Below are 23,080 nucleotides of genomic sequence, written 5' to 3' on the forward strand. Positions count from 1 at the left end.
ATTCTTTGGTATTCAGTGAAATCAGAGGGCATAGGTTAAGGTGAGAGGGGAAAGATTTAAAAGGGACCTAGGGGGCAACGTTTTCACGTAGAGGGTGGTGCAGGTATGGAATGAGCTGCCAGAGGAAGTGGTGGAGGTTGATACAATTACAGCATTTAAAAGGCATCTAGACGGGTATATGAATAGGAAGGGTTTAGAGGGATATGGCTGAATGCTGGCAAATAGGAAAAGATGGACCGAAGGGTCTGTTTCTGTGCTGTACAGCCCTATGCCTCAATGACATCATGTCCCCACGCCTGCTGAGCTGCTGACTGACTTTCTCCCCTCATCACACAGTTTTAACATTGTTCAAAAGTTTCCATGGTGAATACCGTTATCATTGAGGTGTAGTTGGGAATGTTTTCACTTTTCCACTGCTCTTTAAGACATACTTACAAAAGTATGGAGGGTACAGAACGTAATTTGCTAATCACTGACTTTGAACACCATTCGGTCAGTCCACTTCTCTTTGGTAACACGGGTGTTTTCAGAATCCACAGAATGATTAACAGCCCTTGAATAACATTGGTAAGTTTCACCTGATCACCAGTCCTGATAAAGAATTAACATCAGTGAATATTTGTATATAACTACAAATGCTTGTTTTAACGTGCGTGCACAATTTCAGGTGTCGCGAACCTGGTATGTAAGTTTGTCTCACTCCAGTTAGAGTCTGGTAACCTGTTCAGATCTTCGTTCCCACCTGTGAGGCCGCCTTCACTTCTGGTGTGTATTGCATCTGCCAGTTTTCCTTTTTATCATTGGATTAAATCTTGTAACCCTGTGCTGTGACTCCTCTGGTAGGCCCTGATAGGAGAGCAATATGGAAGTGCCAGCTTACCAGCAGAAATTGAAGCCAGTGAATTTGAGGTGATTCTCTGCAAATCACAAAATGAAGGCCACTGCACCAGGCTGCTCCAAAACTGGTACCAACGGGATGAGAATGCTGTTCCACCTGCTTACTACCTAAGATCCAAAATTGATGTTCTCCCTAACTATTGCAGTAAGGTGAGGGTTCTGTTGATTGCACAAGGTGCACATTCCAGTTCTCTTGTTGTTTACATTAAGGTATCCAATTTTAATTCTCCAGCATTAAAAGCAGATGCAGTTTAATATGGATAAATATTAAAGTGATGCACTCTGGGTGAAACAGTATAATCTGAATGATGGTATTTTCATGGGACTCTAATGAAAAGCTGATGTGCAAATACATAATTTTTGAAGATGGCAGGGCATATTGAGAAAGTAGTGCATTGGCCACTTAGATTTATAAATGGGCATTGAAGCAAATAAATCGTACTAAACTGCCCCGCATCTATGGTTGGCCTTGATTGGATTGTTGAGTATACCATCATGTCAAGACAAAGTAGGGATTGTCAATAAATGCAGGCTTAGCTTGTGATACCCAGGTCACAAACATCACACAAATAAGTAAATATAAATAAAAACAAATAAAAGCAAATCAGGGCACCCTGCTTTAGGAAGGCATTCAAGACTATAAGGTACAGTGGCTGAAGTAGGTCATTCAGCCCATCAGCTCTGCTCTGCCATGCAATGAGATTAAGGCTGATTTGATAATTCTTCACTCCAATTCCCTGCCGTTTCTCCACAGCCCCGATCCCCGTACTGATTAGAAATCACTACATCTCAGCCTGGAATGTGGTTAATGACCTGTCCTTGACAGCCCTGTGCAGTAAAAATTCTCCAGACTCGTTACCCCCTGAGAGAAGAAATTAATCCACATGTCTTTCCTAAATGCGCAGCCATTTTTCTGAGATTATGCGTTTTGGTCCTAGACTCTCCCACACTTTTCACATCGACCTTGTCAAGAGTCCTAAGAATCGTACACAGATGGGATGCTCTTCAGAGGGTCAGCACGGACCCAGTGGGCTGATTGGCCTGCTTCCACACTATAGGGCTTCTATGAAATCCTTCCACAGACTCTTTCTGCAATCCTCAGTATTTGCCTTCCCACCTATATCTGTGTCATCTACAGCCTTGATATAGTATGTTACTTTCCTCATTTAAGTCATTAACGTACACTGTAAATAATAATGACCCCAGCACTGATCACTGTGGCAGTCCACTTAGAGGTTATCAATCACTCTGTGTCTTCAACACACCATCCTGTTCCCTGACCAACATCTCTGTCTCAGGTTTGCTGCAGTGCTGCAGCGAGGATCAGTGTAAACTGGAAGAACAGCACCTCATTTTCCATCTGGGGACCCTGCAGCCTTCAGGGCTCAATATCAAGTTGAGTAACTTTTAGGGTTTGAGCTGTCCAATATCCTTGCCCCAACCCCTACAACTAGGGCTTGTTATCACATAGTCAGGGTTAACACAACCCATTGTTAGCCACAAACAGTCCCCATTAACAGCTATTCACCCTCCTAGCCGGATTATTACCCATTCCTTTATCTGTCCAACTGCTCTTCTCTTTCTTTGGGCTCTATCCCTCCCTATTGTTTACTTCTAAACCCCCTCTCCCTATCCTAACAAAATGGAAGGTAGAGAGAAAACAAGTAATTATAGACTGGTGAGCCTAACATAGGTAAGTGGGGAGAATTTTCAAATCTATTGTAAAGGATTTTAAAGGAGAGTATTTAGAAAGCAGTGGCAGGATCAGACAGAGTCAGCATGGATTTATGAAGGGGAAATCATGCTTGATAAAGATGTTGGAATTTTATGAAGATGTAACTAATAGAGTTGACAAAGGGGAGCCAGTTGATGTGGTATATTTGGACTCTCAGAAAGCATTTGACAGTGTCCCACAGAAGAGATTAATGAGTAAGATTAAAGCACATGGGATTGAGGGAAATGTATTGAGATGGATAGGAGACTGGTTGGCAGAGAGGAAACAAAGAGTAGGAATTAATGGGTCCTTTTCAAATTGGCAGGCAGTCACTAGTGAGGAGCCATAAGGACCCCACTGCTGTGAACCCAGCTATTCACAATATATATTAATGATTTGGATGAGGGAACAAAATGTAACATTTCCAAGTTTGCAGATGATAGTAAGTTGGGTGGGAGGGTGAACTATGTCCAAGAATGCAGAGATCCTTCAGCATTAAATTGACAGGTTGGGTGAGTGGGCAAATTAATGGCAGATGCTGCATAATTTGGATAAATGTGACATTATTCACTTTAGAAATAAAATCAAGAAAGCAGATTACTACCTGAATGGCTGTAAATTGGGAGAGTGGAGACCTAGGCGTCCTTGTGCACCAGTTGCTAAAGGTAAGCATGCAAGTGTAGCAGGTGGTAAGAAAGGCAAATGGTATATTGGCCTTCATTGCAAGAGGTTTTGAGTACAGGAGCAGGGATGTGTTGTTGCAGTTATACAGGGCCTTGGTGAGACCACAGCTGGGATATTGTGTGCTGTTACGGCCTTTTTTTGAGGAAGGATGTTCTTGCTCTCGGAAGTGCAGCGAAGGTTTACTAAGCTGATTCCAGAGATGGCGTGTCTGACGTATGAGGAGAAATGGACTAGGTTGGGATTGTTTTCACTGGAGTTCAGACAAACGAGGGGGAATCTCATAGAGATTTATAAAATTCTAACAGGACTGGACGGGATAGATGCAGCGAGGATGTTTCTGATGGTGAGTGTGTCCAGAACCAGGGGTCACAGGATGAGGATTTGCGGTACATGATTCAGGAAGGAGCTGAGGAGACATTTCTTCACCCAAACAGCGATAAGCCTGTGGAATTCATTACCACAGGAAATAGTTGATGCCAAAATATTGAATGTATTCAAGAGGCGAATAGATATAGCACTTGGGGTGAATGGGATCAAAAGTTTTATGGGGAGAAAGCAGGATTTGGATATTGAATTGGATAATCAGCCACGATTGTGAAGAATGATGAAGCAGGCTTGAAGGGCTGAATGGCCTCCCCCTGCTCCCATCTTCTATGTTTCTATGTGTGTGTGTTTCCACAACCTCTGCGTATAAACTGACAATTTCCTAGCTACCATTAGTTCTGAGGACAGATCACTCAACCTGAAACGTTGACTCTGATTTCTCTCCGCAGATGCTGCTAGACCTGCTGAACTTTTTCACCAATTTCTATTGTTGTCTCTGTCTTCTATTAGTTAACCAATGATCTATCCATGCTAACTTTGGAAACTATGGGCTCTTAATTTATTAAGTGACCTAATGCGTGGTACGTTAGCTTTCAGAAAATTCAAATATATTACATTCACTGCTCCCCCTTTATTGATCCTGCAAATTACTTCAAAGCATTCTAATAAAGTTGTGAAGTCATGCTGCCTCTGCTTCATCAGATAATGAATTTTTGAACATGCTGCCATTGGATCCTTTGTAATAGATTCTAACACTTTCCTAAGAATAGATGTCAGGCTAAGTGGGCTATAGTTACCTTTTTTTTAAATTTTATCTTCATGTCTTTTTGAACAAATGTGTTAAACTGGCAGTTTTCTAATCCCACAGGAACTTTTTGGAAGATTACCAACATTGCCCTCACCAGCTCTTCAGCTATTTCCTTTAATATCCTAGGCTGCGACCCATCACGTCCAGGGAATCTATTAATACTTTTTTCTCTAGTGACAGTTTTGGTATTTAATCGAGGTGCTAATGGTAGATTGGAATTATTCTATGTTTTGGTTTATTTTCTGTGTTTTATGATAGCACCTGAGAGTGGTGATACTACACAACACTTCTCACTGTATTTGTAACAAATATACATAACAAAAAATAAATCAAATGAAATAAAATCAGTAGTGTGGGAAATGGGTTGGACATGACTAATGGCCCTGTCAACCATAGTGGTGGGGAGTCTTCAGTAGGAGGAAAAAGTGGACACTTCTGAGACTTTTAAAATGTTTTGCTTGACCAACACACAGTTTTATTTAAAGGGGATGACTCACACACAGCCTGAATGGAAGTGAGAGCCTGAATGGACAAACAAGGGAACTTTAGCCGCAAGACTCCCCTTTTCCTGCCTCGGAACCACAAAGGGCAACAGTTAGTGTGACTGACAAACTGATCATTGACCTGAAATATTGACTTCTGTTGCTCTCGATCTCTACAGATGCTGGTTGACCTGCTGAATATTTTCAGCATTGTCTGTTTTCATTGTCAAGTTACTAACATGTGTGGTAGCACACGGTGTAAGATTTTGTTTTTAACCTGCACGGGTGGCAAAGAAGCTTGCAAGTATATTTTAAAAAGTGAAATATCTCATTTTCCAGCTTACCTCTTTGCTTCATGATGCAAAAGCAGTATTAATTATTAACGTTGTTCATTAATTTTTACCATCAGCAAAGAAGTCAAATGTAACAAATCAATAAATGTCTAATTAAAAGTGCTAATAGACATTGATTTCAGTCTGTGCGTTTGAATAACTGCCACTTATTTAATAAGTCCATTGTTGCAGATTGAGGGCAGAGCAAAGGAAGTTGCTCATACAGCTTGGCGTGACAGCTTTGCAGAAATGAAGGTGATCTTCAATGAGACAGTGAAGATGTGTGTTAAAGAGGGAACCATAAAACCAGAGCAAGCTCGGAAATATTTCACCTCTGGTAAGTCTTTCATCTTCATAGTAGTTGGAGAATGCTGTTAAATTATAAACTGGTTTTGTTATGTTAATTGGTTGATACCTGGATCAATTTCTCCCCAGTTGGCTCCTTCCCATCACTATGAGAGCCAACTCGTACTGTCTGATAAGGGTAAGGGCCATTTTCAATAGGTAAAACCCAGTCAGAATGGATTTAGCAAATTATCATGCTGTGGAGGCTGCATCACAGAGAAGTAGTCTTTGCCTGGTACATACACACGTAGGGGACACTGGAATGGAATATCTGGCTAACTTAGAAGAAAATAAGAAGTAGAAGCAGTTGTAGAACTCATGAATCCTTGAGCCTGCTCCATTATTTAGTACCATCAAAATAAAAAAATAGGAGAAAAAGTAGACTATTTGGCCTCTCTGTATTCAAAAGATCACAGCTGATCTATTTGCATTTCAAATTCTAATCTCCGTCTACGCTCATAACCTGTGACTCCAGTGCCTAGCAAGAATCCATCTAGCTCTGTCTTCAAAACATTTATTGGTCAACATGAAGCAGAGAGTGGGGATCAATGAGTCATTTTTGAGTTGGGCAAGCTGTGACTAATGAAGTGCCACAGGTATCAATGCTGGGTCCTCAGTTATTTACAATCAATATCAAAGATTTGAATAAAGGAACCAAATATAAGGCAGCTGAATGTAATGATGTCACTAAGATATGTGGAACAGTATGTTATCAAGAGGAAGTAGAGAGTCTGCAAAGGTTATGAACAGATTTGCAAACATTTTGCCCATTTGCTTAATACAATATACAGTGGATAAATATGACCTCTATTTTGACAAGAAGAATAGATTACAGTATACTACTTAAATAGAGAAGAAATTGCTGATTATTCCCTGAATCTCACAAGGTTAGTAAGCAAATACAGCTTGTGATTAGGGAGACCGATGAAATGTCATGTATAGCAAAGGGAATGGAATGTAAAAGTAGGGACGTTATAATGCATTGTAAAGGGCCTTGATGGGGCCACCCACATCTGGAATATTGATAGTGTTGGTTTCCTTATTTGAAGAAAAAATTGCCTTAAGAGTTCAATGAAGTTTCACTTGACTCATTTCTGGATTGAAGGGCTTATCTTATGAAGAAATATTGATGTAGTTGGAGTTTAGGAGAATGAAAGGTGATTTTATTGAAATCCACAAGATCTTGAGAAGACTTGATATGGTGAATTCTGAAGGATTTTTGTGGAAGAGACTAAAACTACAGGATTTAGTTTAAGAATGTGAAGTCTCCTTTTTCATAAATAGGTGAGAATTGTTTTTCTTGTTAGGGTGTGGAGTGGAAGAGGAGTGGAAGCTGGTCTTTAAATGTGTTGAATGCTGAGTTCAGTAGATTTTTCACTGAAAAAGAGAGTCAAAGGTCCTGGCGTGCAGGCAGGAAAGTGGAACTGAGACCATAATCAGATCAGCTCTGATCCTTTTCAATGATGAAACAGGCTCGAACGGCCAAATTACCTGCTCCTGCTCCGACTCTTAAGTCTGATGTACCTATGATCTCAGCCAATTCCAAAGTCATGGGAAGTGGAATTTTGCTGATTATCCTCATAGGAGGAAAACACTGATGGGAGATTTACACGAGGCTGCTGTCATGCACTTCTTCCAGCAGAACCAGATGAGAATGAAGAAGCCTTGATTTTATTGGTAGTCAATGATGCGTTGAACAGACAAACCGAATGGAAACAGGGAAAATCAATACATGCAAAATCAGGGTGTTAAATAAAACATAAACAGTTACCCTGAGTTGCAAACTTGATTGCTGATTGATTTAATTATGTCATCAACTAATCCAATACTGCCTAAAACGTGTCCTTGAGAAGCAGCTGTTGAAGATACTGCACCACCTAGTGAACAGAATATGAAGTGCATTTTGAAGTTCCAACTCTGACACTATTCGATGGATGTTATACAAAACTGCTTATTTTTTAAATTTGATTTTGTTGAAATGCGCAATACAATCAATCCAGTGCTGTCCATGTCACAGGAAAAGTTTCCTCAAAGACAGAAAATATGCCCAAAATATTGATTCTGGTGTTTGTAATCCATTTGAGCTTGTGTCCAAGATAACAAGGTGTAGAGCTGGATGAACACAGCAGGCCAAGCAGCATCTTAGGAACAGGAAGGCTGACGTTTCGGGCCAGACCCTTCTTGGCCCAAAACATCAGCTTTCCTGCTCCACTGATGCTGCTAGGCCTGCTGTGTTCATCCAGCTCTACGCCTTGTTATCTCAGATTCTCCAGCATCTGCAGTTCCTACTATCTCTGAGCCTGTGTCCACCTTACTTTGTTTCACACCATCAGCATTTTCTTCAACTTCTGTTCCTTTCTTCCTCATGCACTGAACTATCTTCCCCTTAAACATATCTATGCTATTTAGAACAACTACAATAGGTGTCAGCTGTGGCTCAGTTGGTAGCAATCTTATATCTCATTCAGAAGGTTGTGTATTTGTGTTCCATTCGAGGAGTTTAGAGGGAATGCAGCCCCGTTGCGTGTTATCTTTCAATGGTGTATTAAACTGAAGTTCTGTAAAAGATTTCATATGAGTTATCCCTGGTGTCCTGGCTAATACCACTTCATTGTATGTGAGAGCTTGCTATGTGTGCATGGGCTGCATTTTCTTTGTAACAACAGTAACTGCACCTCAGGACCTGATTAGCTGACAGAAACATTGAGGTATGTGGTGAAGAGTGGGACTTACAGATTTTGACCTTTGCCACCGATTTTGGAAGCGCAGGGGCTGGCTCTCCATCAATGCAAAAACACAAACCATGGTGAGTTAGAGATAGGCATTACTGATGTCGTATGCTTGGATGACATTGCTAAGGGTCTTGAATGAGTTGACGAATAGAGGGAGTTCATACATGACCCTTGCAAATTGCAGACGAACGGGAGTCATTACAGAAGATCCTCTGCTTGTGATTGGGTAAATAAGATCAGAACCTAATTTGGGCATCCGTGCAGGTAGATAATGGAGGAAACATATTGAAGGAAGATGTTGTGGTTCGTTGTATCAAAGACAGTAGGCAGGTCAAGAAGGTTCAGGTACTTCTTTGCTACTGACACGTAGGATGTCATAGAGCTGTACAGCACGGAAACAAGCCCTTTGGTCAACTCGTCCATGCCGACCAGGTATCCTAAATAAAACTAGTCCCATTTGCGAGCATTTGACCAATACCTCTACGAACCCTTCCTAATCATATACCCATCCTGATGCTTTTTAAACTTTGTAATTGCACCAGCCTCCACCATTTTCTCTGGCAGCTCATTCCATGCATGCAGCACCCTCTATGTGAAAAATTTGCCCCTTAGATCCCTTTTAAATCTTACCTGTCTCACCTTAAACCTATGCCCTTAGTTTTGGGACTCACTCATCCCAGGAAAAAGACCTTATCTATTTGTCCTGTCCATCCTCTCATGATCTTGTAAATCTTTAAAAGTTCATTCCTCCACCTCCAACACTCGAAGGAGAATAGCCCCAGTCTATTTAGCTGCTCCCTATAGCTGAAACCCTCCAACCCTGGCAACATCCTTGTAAACCTTTACTGAACCCTTTCAAGTTTCACAACATCCTTCCTGTAGCAGGGAGACTAGAATTGCATGCAGTCTTCCAATAGTGGCCTGGCAAATATCCTGTACAGCTGCAACATGACCTCCCAACTCCTATACCCAATACACTGGCCAATAAAGGCAAGCATACCAAATGCCTTCTTCACTATCCTATCTACCTGCAACTCCACTTACAAGGAACTATGAACCCGCACTCCACGGTTCAGCAGCAGTTCCCAGGACCTTACCATTAATTGTATAAATCCTGCCCTGATTTGCCTTTCCAAAATGCAGCACCTCACATTTATCTAAATTAAACTCCATCTGCCACTCGTTGGCCCATCTGATCCAGATCCTGTTGTACTCTGATGTAGCCTCCTTTGTTGCCCGCTACATCTCCAGTTTTGGCTTCACCTACAAACTTGCTAATCATATGTGCTACAGTCACATCCAAATCATTCCTGTAAATGACAAAATGCAATGGACCCAGCATCAATCCCACTGATCACATGCTTCCAGTCTATAAAGCAACCCTCCACCACCACACTCTGTGTATTCTACCTTTGAACCAGTTCTGTATCCAAATAGTTAGTTCTCCCTGTATTCCATGCGATCTAACCTTCCCAACCAGTCTACCATGAGGAAACTTGTCAAACATCTTACTGAAGTCCCTATAAATCACATCCACTGCTTCGCCATCATTAATCCTCCTTGTTACCTCTTCAAAAAACTCAATCAAGAAGTGATTCATGATTTCCCACTCACAAAGCCATGTTGATTACCTCTAATCAATTCATGCCTTTCCAAGTACATGTAAATCCTGTCCCTCACGTTTCCCTCCGACAACTTGCCCACCACCAACATGGCTTACAGGTTTATAGTTCCCTGGCCTTTCCTGACCACCTTTCTTAGATAGTGGCACCAGAATAGTAAACCTCCAGTCTTCCAGTACCTCATCTGTGGCTATCGATGATACAAAATATTTGAGCAAGGGGCTGAGCAATCACTTGCCTCTCTTCCCACAAGAGCTCTAGGGGACACGTGATCAGGATGTGGGGATTTATCCACCTTTATGTATTTTAAGATGTCCAGCACCACCACCTGTAATACGGACATTTTTCAAGACGTCACTATTTATTTACGCACATTCCCTATCTTCCATATCTTTCTTCACAGTAAACACTCGTTTAGTATCTTCCCCCATCTCCTGCAGCTCCACACACATAGGTGGCCTTGCTAATCTTTAATGCGTTCTATTCTCTCCCTACTTACCCTTCTGTCCTCAATGTATTTGTAGAATCCCTTTGAATTCTCTTTAACCTTAATTGCCAAAGCTATCTCATGTTCCTTTTTGCCCTTCTGATTTTCCTCTGAAGTACACACCGACTGCCTTTATACTCCTGTAGGGATTCACTTGATCTCTGCTGTCTATACCTGACATAAGCTTCCTTCTTATTCTTAACCCAAACCTGAATTTCTTTAATCATCCAGTATTCACTACACCTGCCGGCCTTGCCCTTCAACCTAAAAGGAGCATGCTGGATGTAATTTATGACTTTAATTACAGCCATTTCAGAGCTGTCGCCATAGGAAAGGTGTGATTGGAATGATTCAAACATGGAGTTGCAGGAATAAGGCATGTGAATTTAGGTGGTTATGACATTTTCAAAGATGTTGGAGAGGAGAGGAAGCTTGTAGATGGGCTGGTCATTTACAAGATCCAGGTGGTTTCCCTCATGAGGGAGTGAAGACAGCAGATTTCATCAGGTTAGAGAGACAAATGGTGGCTGAGGAGAAGAACGGTTATTAGCTACATATGCTAGCTGATTTCAATGAGGATAACTGCAATGGGCCTCAGTATTACAGAGCTACAGATGTAGAACTGAGCTCTGGTTCCGTCTCCTAACTGTTACTCAGAAACCATTGCTGGAAAGCAGCTGACAAGTCAAAGATATAATTGTCCAGTCTGAGAAGTGACATTGAGTGAAATTATTAAATCTGAAATGACACGGTACAATGTTATCATTCAAATCTTAAACATAGTTATGTGATGATCTTGAGCTAATGGATTTCTCCTTTAAAATAATGGAAAAAGAACTTCATTCCAATCTATGATCTCTCTAAGTTGCTTGGCCATGCAATGATCCAATGGTTCCTGCCTCAGCCAAGCACAAATTGGACGCTTTAAGTTAATGAAAGTGTGTACCCTTGCAAAACATAGTAAAGGTCCTACAAATAAATAATAGACTGCACCCACTGAGAAAAAAACTTAAGCCAACATCTATTCCAATGCATTAATTGTTCAAGTGATAATATCGCAAAATATAAATTCCTGAGGATTGGGAATGCTAAGGACTACAGGAGGAGACCAGTACCACGGGACGTAGCGACAGAAGTAAGCCATTCAGCTGACTGAGTCTGTTCCACCATTCAATGAGATCATGGTTGACTTGACAAACCTCAATTCTACTCTGTATCAGAAATAACAGGAACTGCAGATGCTTCCTGCTCCTAAGATGCTGGTTGGCCTGCTGTGTTCTTCCAGCTGTACACCTTGTTATCTCAATTCTACTCTCCTGACTTTTCTCTTTAACGCTGGATTCCCTTGCTGATTGAAAATCAGTCCATGCCAGCCTTGAATATGCTTAAGACTCCACTTCTGGGGCCCCCTGTGGTAAAGAATTCCACAGATTTGCTATCCCCTGAGTGACCACTTACTCTGCGATTACGTCCTCTGGTACTGGACTCTCCCACAAGTGAAAATAACCTTTCAGCATCTACCCTATCTATTCCCTAAGAATCTTTTATGTTTCAATAAGGTCACCACTCATTTTTCTAAGACTTTTGGTCATTGGAGAACATTCTAGTATGAAACATGATATTAGCAGAGAGGTGAGGAAAGGGTGATGGAGAGCAGGTGAAACCAGAAGACTAGTCTTGCCAATATGAAAGGCAGTGCCTCATTGAAATAATGCACTGGGAAACCCTGCCCACAGCCAATCAAATCGGTAGTGCGGGCTGTTGGGCAGACATGAACAAGAAATAGGGGACCAAACAGGAGGGATACTGACAGGAAGGCCAATGGAGAGTGAACATTGAGCTAAAATCCAGGCTGGACATTGAGAATGAAGAGGACCTGGCCTGCAAATAATTCTACAAGGCTCTGATCCTAGGAATGTACTTTGCTTGCCCATTTAGTACCTCCCTCAGCCACTTGGGTCTCATTGTCGATATTGTCGTTGAGATATGCATTTGAAATGTTGATCAACTCCCTGCCTGCTTTTTGCAGGGGCTCATCAGTGTCTTGCTTTACAAAGATTGAATGGCTATGGGGTTAATTTGCTCATTTCCAATACCATAACCTCTTCCCACCAGCACACAAGCCCCTCCACCTGTCTTCCTGGAGAAATGGGCTAAATTTGAGGTCATGGTATAACTATAGAAACCAGTCAACATAAATATTGCAAGCCTGCAATGGAAATAAAATGAAAAATACGCCACTAAAAACAGTATCCTAACAGAACAAATGAATTTAAAAATATGAATGACTTTTCACCTTTCTTTCATTGTCCAGCTCTCGAAGAAGAGTTGCTCCATGCTCTGGAAAACCAATCACCAAGTGTTCTCCCGATGTGCATTTGCTACATTTGCAAAGTCCCACACGTCACTCGCCACCTGAAGAAGATGCTCAAAGATCACGAAAGACAAACAGACTCTGATAGTGAGTTGCCCCATGATGGTCTGGCATATGCTAAGCTTCTGAGACTGCGGGATGAGATTCTCCCAGCGTTGGTCAACTCCTCCGACTTACACGTCTACACTTCAACGCTATTAGACAACCACAACGTGAACTCTATGGAGCAAATGAAGCTGGAGTACATTGATGGCCTTTGCCAGCAGTTTTACACTGATGTGGTTAAATTGATTGACAGCAGCAGTGTTCAAAGGCTGACAGATCGGTTTGACGGTGGGATAGGAGAGATTATGAGGCATTCTTCCATGTGTCACTTATATGTGACCCTCTCTGACTTTGAGTGGAATGAAATGGACCAGATTAAAGAATATATCCTCAAGAAGCAATCAAACTCACCCTTCATTATTGTGGGAGGACCGTGCAGTGGGAAAACGCTTCTCATGGCAACGTGTGCCAGACAGGTACAGAACTTTAGTTCTGACTTTGTCTTATTATTTTGTTCCCTCTCTGCATCTAGTGATTTGACCATTTTCCAAGTAAGTAAACAGCAAAAAAGAAACTTGCATTTCTGTAATGCCTTTCTTGACCTCAGGATAGCTCAATGTTCCTTTCAGTCAATGAAATGTTTTTACCCTTCCGTACTGTTTTAATGTAGGAAATGAGGTATTTATCTCCTGCAAACTCGCACAAAAAATAATATGACCAACAACCAGATAATCTTTTTTTTTGGGATGTACAGCGGTGGATAATTATTAACCAAGACATTGGGGTTTACAGACAAAATAGTGGCATGGGATTTTTTAAATACACCTAAGAAGACAAACCGGGTCTCGGCTTAACCAAAAGACAGTAAGTGCAGCACTCCCTCAGGGTTCTGATCAAAATATCAACTTCTTGATTTTTCTGTTCAGTCTTTGGAACGGGAGGTAACCTTTAGATTCAGAGCAGAACCACAACTTACACTCAGAGGTGACACCTGAGTGCCACTGGCCATGATATGCTGAGATAAATTTATATAATGCAGTAGAAGTAACTGTGCTAATTAATGACACTCCTTTATTAACATGCAGTTGGCTTGTAGTAAGTTGCAAATCAGTGGACTTCACTGGTTGATTTATATCATTCTGCTATTGGTTCCCACAAACAAAACTTCATTGTTAGCCATTTTGCCATTTTTAAAAATTAACTGGCTCTGGACATTAATTGGCCCCTCTCCCCTTTCTTACCATGTTATGTAGGATGACATGGGATATATGATACTGAAATAGACCATTGACCAACCAATCCATGCTGCTGCTGGTTCTCCACTCAGGTCTATTGTTATCACAGGGAGGTGATGGCCTATTGGTGTTATTGCTAAATTATTAATCCAGAGACCCTGCTAATGGTCACAGGTTCAAGTTCTGCACTGGAAAATAAAATCCAGTTTTAAAAAATCTGGACTTAAGAGTCTAATTATGAAAATTGTCAGGAAAAGAACATCTGACTAATATCTCAGCCTCTGCAGTGCCTCCCTTTAGGGAAGGAAGCTGCTGTCTTTCCCTGGTCCAGCCTATGTGTGACACCAGACCCAGAGCAATGTGGTTAATTAGGGATGGGTAATAAATGCTGGCCCAGCCTAGCCAGCAAAGCCAACATCGAATCAATAAAAAACATTCTTTTCCCAACAAAAATTTATTGTCAAAACCATCTTTTCTCCCTCTCCTCCAAAACCTAAGTTTCCTTTAAAAGAAGCTATACTATTCACTTCAATCACCTCTCTATTGTGTACAGGTATTGAATAAAGCCCTAGTTGGATTTCTTGGCAACCATCTTATATTGATGGTGTCCAGTTGTACTCTTCCCTACAAGAGGAAATATTGTAAACACATAATCAAAACATAACATAATTTTAAAGACCACCATTAAGACAGTCCCTCACCTCTATCTTTTCAAAAGAGGTCCAATCTCTTATAAGAGATCTTATCTTGATAAACGTACCCATGAATTGCTGGCATCATCCTTGTAATATTCTCCCACCTTCTGTAGTGCCTTTTTTTTAAACAATAAGGTGACCAGAACTACTTACACTACCTCATAAGTAACAATGCCAGTTTAGTAGAACTTGCCTACTTTTCAGTTCTCTCCCTCTGGAAATAAAGCCTAGCCATTTGTTTTTACTACTTTGGTAACCTGCGGTGCAGTGATTAATAATAGAAGTAAATGTATCCTGTGATCTTTCTTCCTCAACTTGATTTAGACTTGCACCTGATTTGGACTTGCACCTTCCAGGAAATAAGTAATCTCCCTAATCTTCCTCCCAGAATGCACTTCTTTACATTTATCTGTTCTAATCTTCTATTGCTAATTATTCTCCCATTCTGCAATTTAATTAATGTCTTTGTGTAATATATTTCTGACCTCTTCTGTATTACAGCATGAGTCCCTGCTCCACATTTGCTGTCATCCTCAAATTTAGATTTTTGTTTTTTATTCTAATATCCAAGTTGTTAGTGTATAATGGGAACAGCAATAGTCCATGCACTGATGGAACACCACTTGCTACTTTCTGCCATTGCAAGAAACCACCCTTTGCACTCGCTCTCTGCTTTCTACTGTGAGGCCATGTTGCACTCCATTCTGCGACTTATTCCCAGACTCCACATTCTCTGACCTCCATTCATTTATCTTTTATGGAGCCCTTACCAAAGATCTTTTAAAAATCCAGATACATTGCATCTACTACATTACCATGGTGTCTGTCAGCTCCTCAAAAAATTAAATATTTAATTGATGAAATAAGATTTTTCCTTTTGAAATGATTATGATTTTTATTTATAGCTGTTGTACTAATCTTCCTTTAGAAGGATTCCAAGAATTCCCTGGAAGAAAAACAGAAACTGTTGGAGAATCTCAACAGGTCTGGCACCATTCGTGGAGAAAAAACAGAGTTAATGTTTTAGGCCCAGTGAACCTTCTTCAGAACAGGACCCAAAATGTTAACCCTGCATTCTCCCAGTGAAGCCCACATCCCATGAATGAATTTTAAAAATTCCACTTCAACCACTCTGTGTCCATGTCAGCAAATAGTTTTGACCACCTTTGCCCAATTGTCTTTCAAGAACCTTCAACTTGCTTCTTCCTCATTCACCCATCTAACCTATTCTTTAATGCTGATTTACTTCCTTCCTTAACTATTAGTCTTTGAAGTGAATTCCACAGCCTCACAACTTGAAAGATATTTCCCTGCCTTCCGTTTAAAGAAGCTTCCATTTAATCTTATATTGAGGATCTGTTGTTTATGTTATTTTACAATCCCATGTGACAATCTCTCCTAGCTATTCACCTTTCCAAATTTCCCTGATGTTATCCTAGTTTCTGTAGAGAATGTCTTTGCTCTCGGTTAGTTAGTTGTGTGTTTCATTTCTGTGATATCTTTAATTGTTATAGCCATCAATGAGGCATTAAAGGGGACATAGGATGATTGAAACACAAACAGAATTTGCTGGAAAAACTTAGCAGGTCGGGCAGCATCTGTGCAGAGAAAGCAGAGTTAGTGTTTCAGGTTGAGTGACCCTTCGTCAGAATTGCCAGTCGGCCCACTAATATTTGCTTGCAGAACAGTGTATTAAAGTCAATATCTTATTTATTTTCTGTATGTTACATTTCAGGTATGTTCATGGCTGAAGAACTGTACTCCAGTGACGGTCAGCCGCTTCCTCTCTTCCACAAACAATAGTTCCTTTAGAGGTATCCTGGTTGGAATCTGTCAGCAAATAGCAAGAGGCTACCACAAATCCATGCAAATATATAATGACAACATTGACAAATTACTTAACTGTTTTACGAGTCTTTTAGAGGAATCATCTGAACAGCACCCTTTGATCATAATGATAGATGCTGCTGACCAGATCTCAGAGACTCACAGTACCAGAGCCTTCTGGTGGCTTCCAAAGTCTCTGCCACCATTTACCAAGTTAATTATTTCTACTACTCTGAAGAATTTTGAAACTGCACAGAAGTCCATGCAGTTGAACCCTGATGCAGCAGACCTTCTTGAGTTAAAGCCAAGAGAGAGAAAGGAATGCAACAAAATTCTTACGCAACACCTTCTGAGTTCCAATAGAAAGATTACCTCTGGGCAACAGATGTATATCAATGCAGCTCTGCAGCAGTGTACTCTCCCACTTTTTGTTAACTTGCTTTATAATGAGATACTTTTTTGGAGATCTCATGAGGATATTGATGAGCAGACTTTAGGAATAGGTGTTCATGATAGTATCAATCGACTGCTCAAAAGACTTGAAAGGAGACATGGGGAAAGTCTTGTTTCCAGAGCTTTAGGCTACATAACGCTTGCAGCTTCCGGACTTGGTGAGGTCGAGCTGCTGGACATTTTGTCGCTTGATGACTATGTTATTCAACATTATTGGTGGCAAAACGGTTTACCAGACTCTGTGAAAGTGCCATATTATTCATTGGCAAAACTGGAACAGGATCTGAGTGGGTTTTTAGTAGGAAGGCTACATAATGGCATAAAGTTGCTCTTCTGGACAAACAGACATTTTCCACTGGTGGTCAACAAGCGTTACCTTAGGAACATGGAAACTGTGCAACAAATGCACAACCTTATAGCGGAATACTTTAGTGGCCGATGGTCCAGGGGAAGAGGGAAACCACTTCTCGTTACTCTGTTGCCTCAGAAACCAAAAGAAGAACAACCAATGCAGTGGCAGATGTTAGAAAATGATCCTTTAATGAAGATACATGTTGATAGACAGCAGCCTTCGCAACCATGGTTTTTTCATTGCCAATCTTCTAACCCTTTCCTAGTCTTTCCAAATCACAGAAAAATTGAAGAATTAGCTTATCATTTGAAGAGATCTGGGAGACTCAGAGATCTATATCTTGATGTTATGTCTTCCTTTGCATCTCATCAAGCAATGATTGAAACTGGTCACTTGGTTCAGTTAATAGCTGAACTGGAGGAAAATACTGGGACAATAAATCGAAGGGAGATCAGGTTTTTGGCAGCAGTTATGAAAAGTGAACATTGCTTACTGCGAGATTTCCCTGATCAGCTATCGATGGTTATTCAGATGAACCTTCTACCATTTGTAGACTGCTTCCCTCAACTGTTCAATTATTTGAAGCAGTCTTATCAAGAAGGCCTGAGGAATAATGCTCTGGCTGTGCTGCACAGTCCAGTAATTACTGTACCTGGAATATCTGCTGCTTTTTGCACTTCTGATCTTGCTGTAGCAACTGACATCATAGAAGTTCAGTCACAATCTCTTGTTCTTGTGACTCTGGAAAGTGGTTCTATATGTGCTTGGAACCTTGAGGTTCAAGCACCTTGGGAACAAATCAACACAAAAGGGGTTAAAGTTTCAGGAGCCCAAATATCAGATGATGACCAATACCTTGTACTTGCAACTGTCCACAGCACAATATTAGTGTATGACTTTGCCCGATCATCTCTGCTTTATGAAGTTGACATGAGAAAAAGCCTTGCTGGTAACACAGCAGAAATTTTTTGGCCTATTTGTGGTTTTGTTCTATGTAGCACAAATGCAATAGTGTGGTTCGAGAGCAGCACAGAGGTGTGTGTCTTTGATATTAAGTCTTGCCAAACAATCATGCAATTAAACTGCCCACGTGAGGTTCAATGCGTATCATTTACTACTGATAGAAGATATGCATTATGTGGGCAGTTGAAGAGTACGGTCACAATATTTGATATCCATACTGGTCTGCAGATAAGTGAGATCTTTTTTGAATTTACTGAAGCATCAGTCTATTCAATTTTCCTGCCTGAATCCAATGAGGAAATCTGTGTTGTTGACAAGGTTGGGAACATGTGTGTTTGGAACATTGAAGATATGACTGAACCAAACCTCTTGGAAGAGATTATTTGTACAGAGGATGAAAATGAAGTTCTTAGTGTTGAACTTTCTTCTTGCTCGTTGTTATTGAGCAGGGCATCTTGCATTGAACTGTGGAACACATTGGTTTGGAGCATGTCAAACAAGTTCAAACCTCCTAAAGGTGGATCCTTTGTCCAAGCAATCTTGTCACAAGATTGTGAATCCATTATCGCTGTTATTAGTGGTTCTCAAGCCTTATTTGTCTGGAAGAAAGAGACTGGACAATGTGTTCTAATTCTTGAGAACAGTCTTGGAACCCCACTGAGACTCGCTAAATGCTATAAGCAAAAGGCTTTGGTAATATTTACGTCAAAGGGCTTTTTGAAGTCATGGGACCTGGACTGCATAGATACTGCCTCAGCTATACCACGAACAGAAAGGAGCATACAAATTCTTTCTTCCCAGGGAAAACATTTCTACTCTTCTGATGGTACCAGCATTGTATACAAATGGAGCCTAATTTTCTTTCAAATAGAGACAGCCTTTACACATGCTGATCTTGTGAAACATTGTGCTCTTACAAGAACAGGAGCATCTTTGGTAACTGCAGATATTAGTGGCGACCTTTATGTTTGGGACACAGAAGGTGGTCAAAACCTGCACCGCATCAGATTTGGTGATGTGACACAATTACTGATAACACCCAATGATCGCTTTGTTGTGTCACTATGTGAAGATCATGTGTCAAAGGTCTGGAAACTGTCCGAAGGGCATATCATCTGCACCATTCACACACACTTAGAGAATGCAGTGATAACATCAGAAAGTACCTTTGTTCTGGGTCTTCACCAGCATTTTCTCCTTGCTGTTAGCTTGTGGTCAGGGGCTGTAGTCAAAAGATTTGAATGCACTGACAAAGCTGATATTGTTGCTTTTCGGACACTGAACAACTATCCAGACTATGTCATGCTTGTCTCATCCTCTGGAAGCATTTATACCTGGAATATTACAGAAGAATCTCTCTACCGACAGATCCAGCTCCCTGTCAGATTCCTTAGTCAATTAGATGTCTTTCAAGTTTCCAGCGATGGGAGGATTGCAATCCTTTCCGTGATCACTGAGAATATCAGTGTTTTAGATATCCTCCAGGGGAAGCTGAGTGTCATTAGTACAGAGGGTGCAATCTTTAGTCAGCGACTGACATGTGATGGTAAATATATAGTTTATGTGTGTTATGGACACCCTTGCCATTGTGACCATCATTCAAGTGCAAAACTTAATATTGTTCGGACAACAGATGGGAAGAATATTGGATGCAGTTATTTATCCAAAATCCCCTCATGTCTTGCTGTGTCAGAATACAATTTAAATATTTTTGTAGGATTTGAAGATGGGACTATAGGAATATACACAGTTGTTGACAACCTTGCTGCCCAAAACAAAATTAAAAGCCAGCTGAGCAACTTATCGAAAACTGAATTACCCTCCCAAAAGAAAAGCTGGTCCTGTAAAAACATACCCAATGCTTTTTGGGTGGATTTCCTCAATGAAGGTTCATTGTAATGGCTTCGCTATTCAATCTCGTACCCATCTACATGATTAATGAACATGAACACACAGCGCAAAATAGTTCTGTCAAAGTTTTTACAGTTGGTGGGGAAGGTGAGATTTGCAATAACGCTGTTTCATTCTGGAGAGCACAAACTGGAAATGGGTTTCAGTTAGATAGGCTAAATATATTCTATAAAAAGAGAATGCATGAAGAATGATTGGTGCAACCCTCATTAAACCATTGAAAATAGATCTTCGTAGTTCTTCTCTACAATGCATGTAGATGGACTTCCTTAATGTGCATAGCACACTTTATAATCCCTATTTAAGTGCCTTCTGGGATATAAAAAAAATTCCGGCTACCTACTGCTACATAAACAACTGAAAAAAATGCCATGTAATCATTTTCTATATGAGAACAGAAAATACTGGACAAACTTTGCAGGTTTGGCAGTATTTGCGGAGAGTACAAAATTAATGTTTCATGTCTGTGACTCTTCAACTGAACTGAATATCTGAATCCTGAATCAGAATATATAATTGTTTCTGCTGTGAGAACAAGAAATGAGAATGTTTTGCATTTTTAACTGTGGTGTTGTAAAGTTACCTGAACCAAGACAGTAGGAAATTGCACATTGAAGGCACGGAGTTAAAAAGTAACTTGGGAGCAAAGCACAACTTTGATGTCCAAGAGTAGCCCAATGATTTATACCAATGTAAATAATCTTACCCAGTATTGGTAGGAGGAGTGTGCATGTCAGTGCAGATTGAAGTACCAAGGTTGGCATAGCACAGAATGTACTTTACATATCTTCAATGTACACCACCAACAGTTTTTATGGAGTCAAAGTTGTACTTCATATTAAGAAAACATTACATCATGCTGTGTGGAACTACCACTGTGCTAAATAGAATTCACATAGGCCTAGCAATTCAAAAAAATGGGTATCAATGATGAGCTATGCATTGTCAGCATCAGCAGAGTTGTATTCCAGTACAATGTTCAACCTCATGGCTTGGCATATCCCCGAGCAAGCATTACCATTAAGCTAACAAAGTGTGAAGCTGGATGAACACAGCAGGCCAAGCAGCATCTCAGGAGCACAAAAGCTGACGTTTCGGGCCTAGACCCTTCATCAGAGAGGATGATGAAGGGTCTAGGCCCGAAAAGTCAGCTTTTGTGCTCCTGAGATGCTGCTTGGCCTGCTGTGTTCATCCAGTTCCACACTTTGTTATCTTGGATTCTCCAGCATCTGCAGTGCCCGTTATCACCATTACCATCAAGCTAGTGGAATGACCCAGGTACAATGAAAAATGATGGATGGCATATCAGGAGCATCAAAAGACATACCTCAAAGTAAGGTGTCAAAATGGTGAAGCAGTAACACAGGACTGCTTGCATGTCAAACAGCATTACAGCAAGTGATAGACAGAGCTAAGTGATTCCACAGCCAGCAGGTCAACTCTAAGCTCTGCATTCCTGCCACATCTATTTGTAGATGATAGTGAACAATTAAACAGCTCACTGAAGGAGGAGAAGAATGCTCCACAACTATGCACACCCTCAATGACGTGGAAGCCTAGTTTATCAGTGCAAAAGATTAGACTGAAGCATTTTTAACCATCATCAGCCATAAGTGCTGTCTGGATGATCCATCTTGACCTCCTCTGAAAATTCCCAACATCACAGTTGCCTGGCTTCATCCAATTTGATTCACTCCTCATGATATCATGAAACATCTAAACACATTGGATACTGCAAAAGCTATGGGCCCTGACAACATTCTGACAAAACTACTAAGGACTTGTGTTCAGGAACTTGACCAACTTTTAATCACCTTGTTCCAGTACAGCTACAATACTGACATCCTCTAAACAACTTGGAAGGTTTTCCAGGTATGTTCTGTACAAAAAAAAAGACAAATCCAACCGAGTCAATTGCCACCCCATCAATCTACTATTGATCGTTAGTAAAGTGATGGAAGGTGTCATCAGTAGTGCTGTAAAGCAGCATCAGGTCAGCAATAACTTGCTTAGTGATGCCCTATTTGGAGTCCGCCACGGCCATTCAGCTCCTGACCTCATTACAGCCTTGGTTCCAGAGGGTGGGTATAAGTACCTGCGTTGGCAGAACGGCAGCACTTGACTGAATGTGGCATCAAGTGAGCCCTAACAAAACTGAATTCAGGGAATTGGGTAAAAGGCTCCACTGGTTGGTGTCACACCTGGCTCAAGGGACATGAACACAGGACTTCTAGCTCAGAAGAGAAAGACCAGAAGAACAGCACAGAAGCTGTTAGCAGTACAAGAAAGCAAATGGGAAACAGTCAGTTAAGAAAGAAATGAGAGTTTTAGGGAATGATATTTCTCTGGAATTAAGTATCTGAAAAGGATATTGCTGGGAACGCGTTGAAATTTTCTTTTACTGATTCTTCCTAAATTGCCATAAATGTATAGATTTGTTTCTCATTTTGTTTTGCGTAATAAACTTGTGTTCTTGTGTTAAAGGATATTGGCAGTAACGTGTGAACGTATTCCGTGATTAACGACCGTGACAAACAAAGCAAAAAGTAAATTTGTGACCGATCAAGCCAGGTGATCCAATTTGCTGGGATCAGAACAAAGTGGGGTATCTTGGCAAGAAAGGAATTCATTGAATTTAAAGAAAGTGCCTCTATCACCTTCTGAAGCCGAGTTCCAAAACTGAATAACTCTGAGAGAAAAAAGATTCCCTCATCTCTGTCCTAAAATGGAAGCCCCAGATTTGTAATCCATGTCCCCTAGTTCTGGACTCAGCCACAAGATGAAACATCCTTTCCACA

The 23,080-nt window shown here is 40.8% G+C and overlaps 1 protein-coding gene across 4 annotated transcripts in view; it reads left to right on the forward strand.

Moving 5' to 3' along the window:
- Positions 1–21,292, forward strand: part of LOC125453098 (NACHT and WD repeat domain-containing protein 2-like) — a 31,003-nt gene extending 9,711 nt beyond the window's left edge. For 3 of the 4 annotated variants that reach the window (XM_048532196.2, XM_048532197.2, XM_048532198.2), the window contains exons 4-7: positions 844–1,047; positions 5,434–5,578; positions 12,742–13,322; positions 16,512–21,292. In XM_048532196.2, coding sequence (XP_048388153.2) covers positions 844–1,047; positions 5,434–5,578; positions 12,742–13,322; positions 16,512–20,270 — 4,689 coding nt within the window. In that variant the 3' untranslated portion in view covers positions 20,271–21,292. The remainder of the gene's footprint in view (positions 1–843; positions 1,048–5,433; positions 5,579–12,741; positions 13,323–16,511) is intronic. The other variant, XM_048532199.2, reaches the window with a different exon arrangement.
- The last annotated feature ends 1,788 nt before the right edge of the window (positions 21,293–23,080 follow it).

Source organism: Stegostoma tigrinum, chromosome 6 (genome assembly GCF_030684315.1).
Source record: "Stegostoma tigrinum isolate sSteTig4 chromosome 6, sSteTig4.hap1, whole genome shotgun sequence".
Classification (NCBI taxonomy): domain Eukaryota; kingdom Metazoa; phylum Chordata; class Chondrichthyes; order Orectolobiformes; family Stegostomatidae; genus Stegostoma; species Stegostoma tigrinum.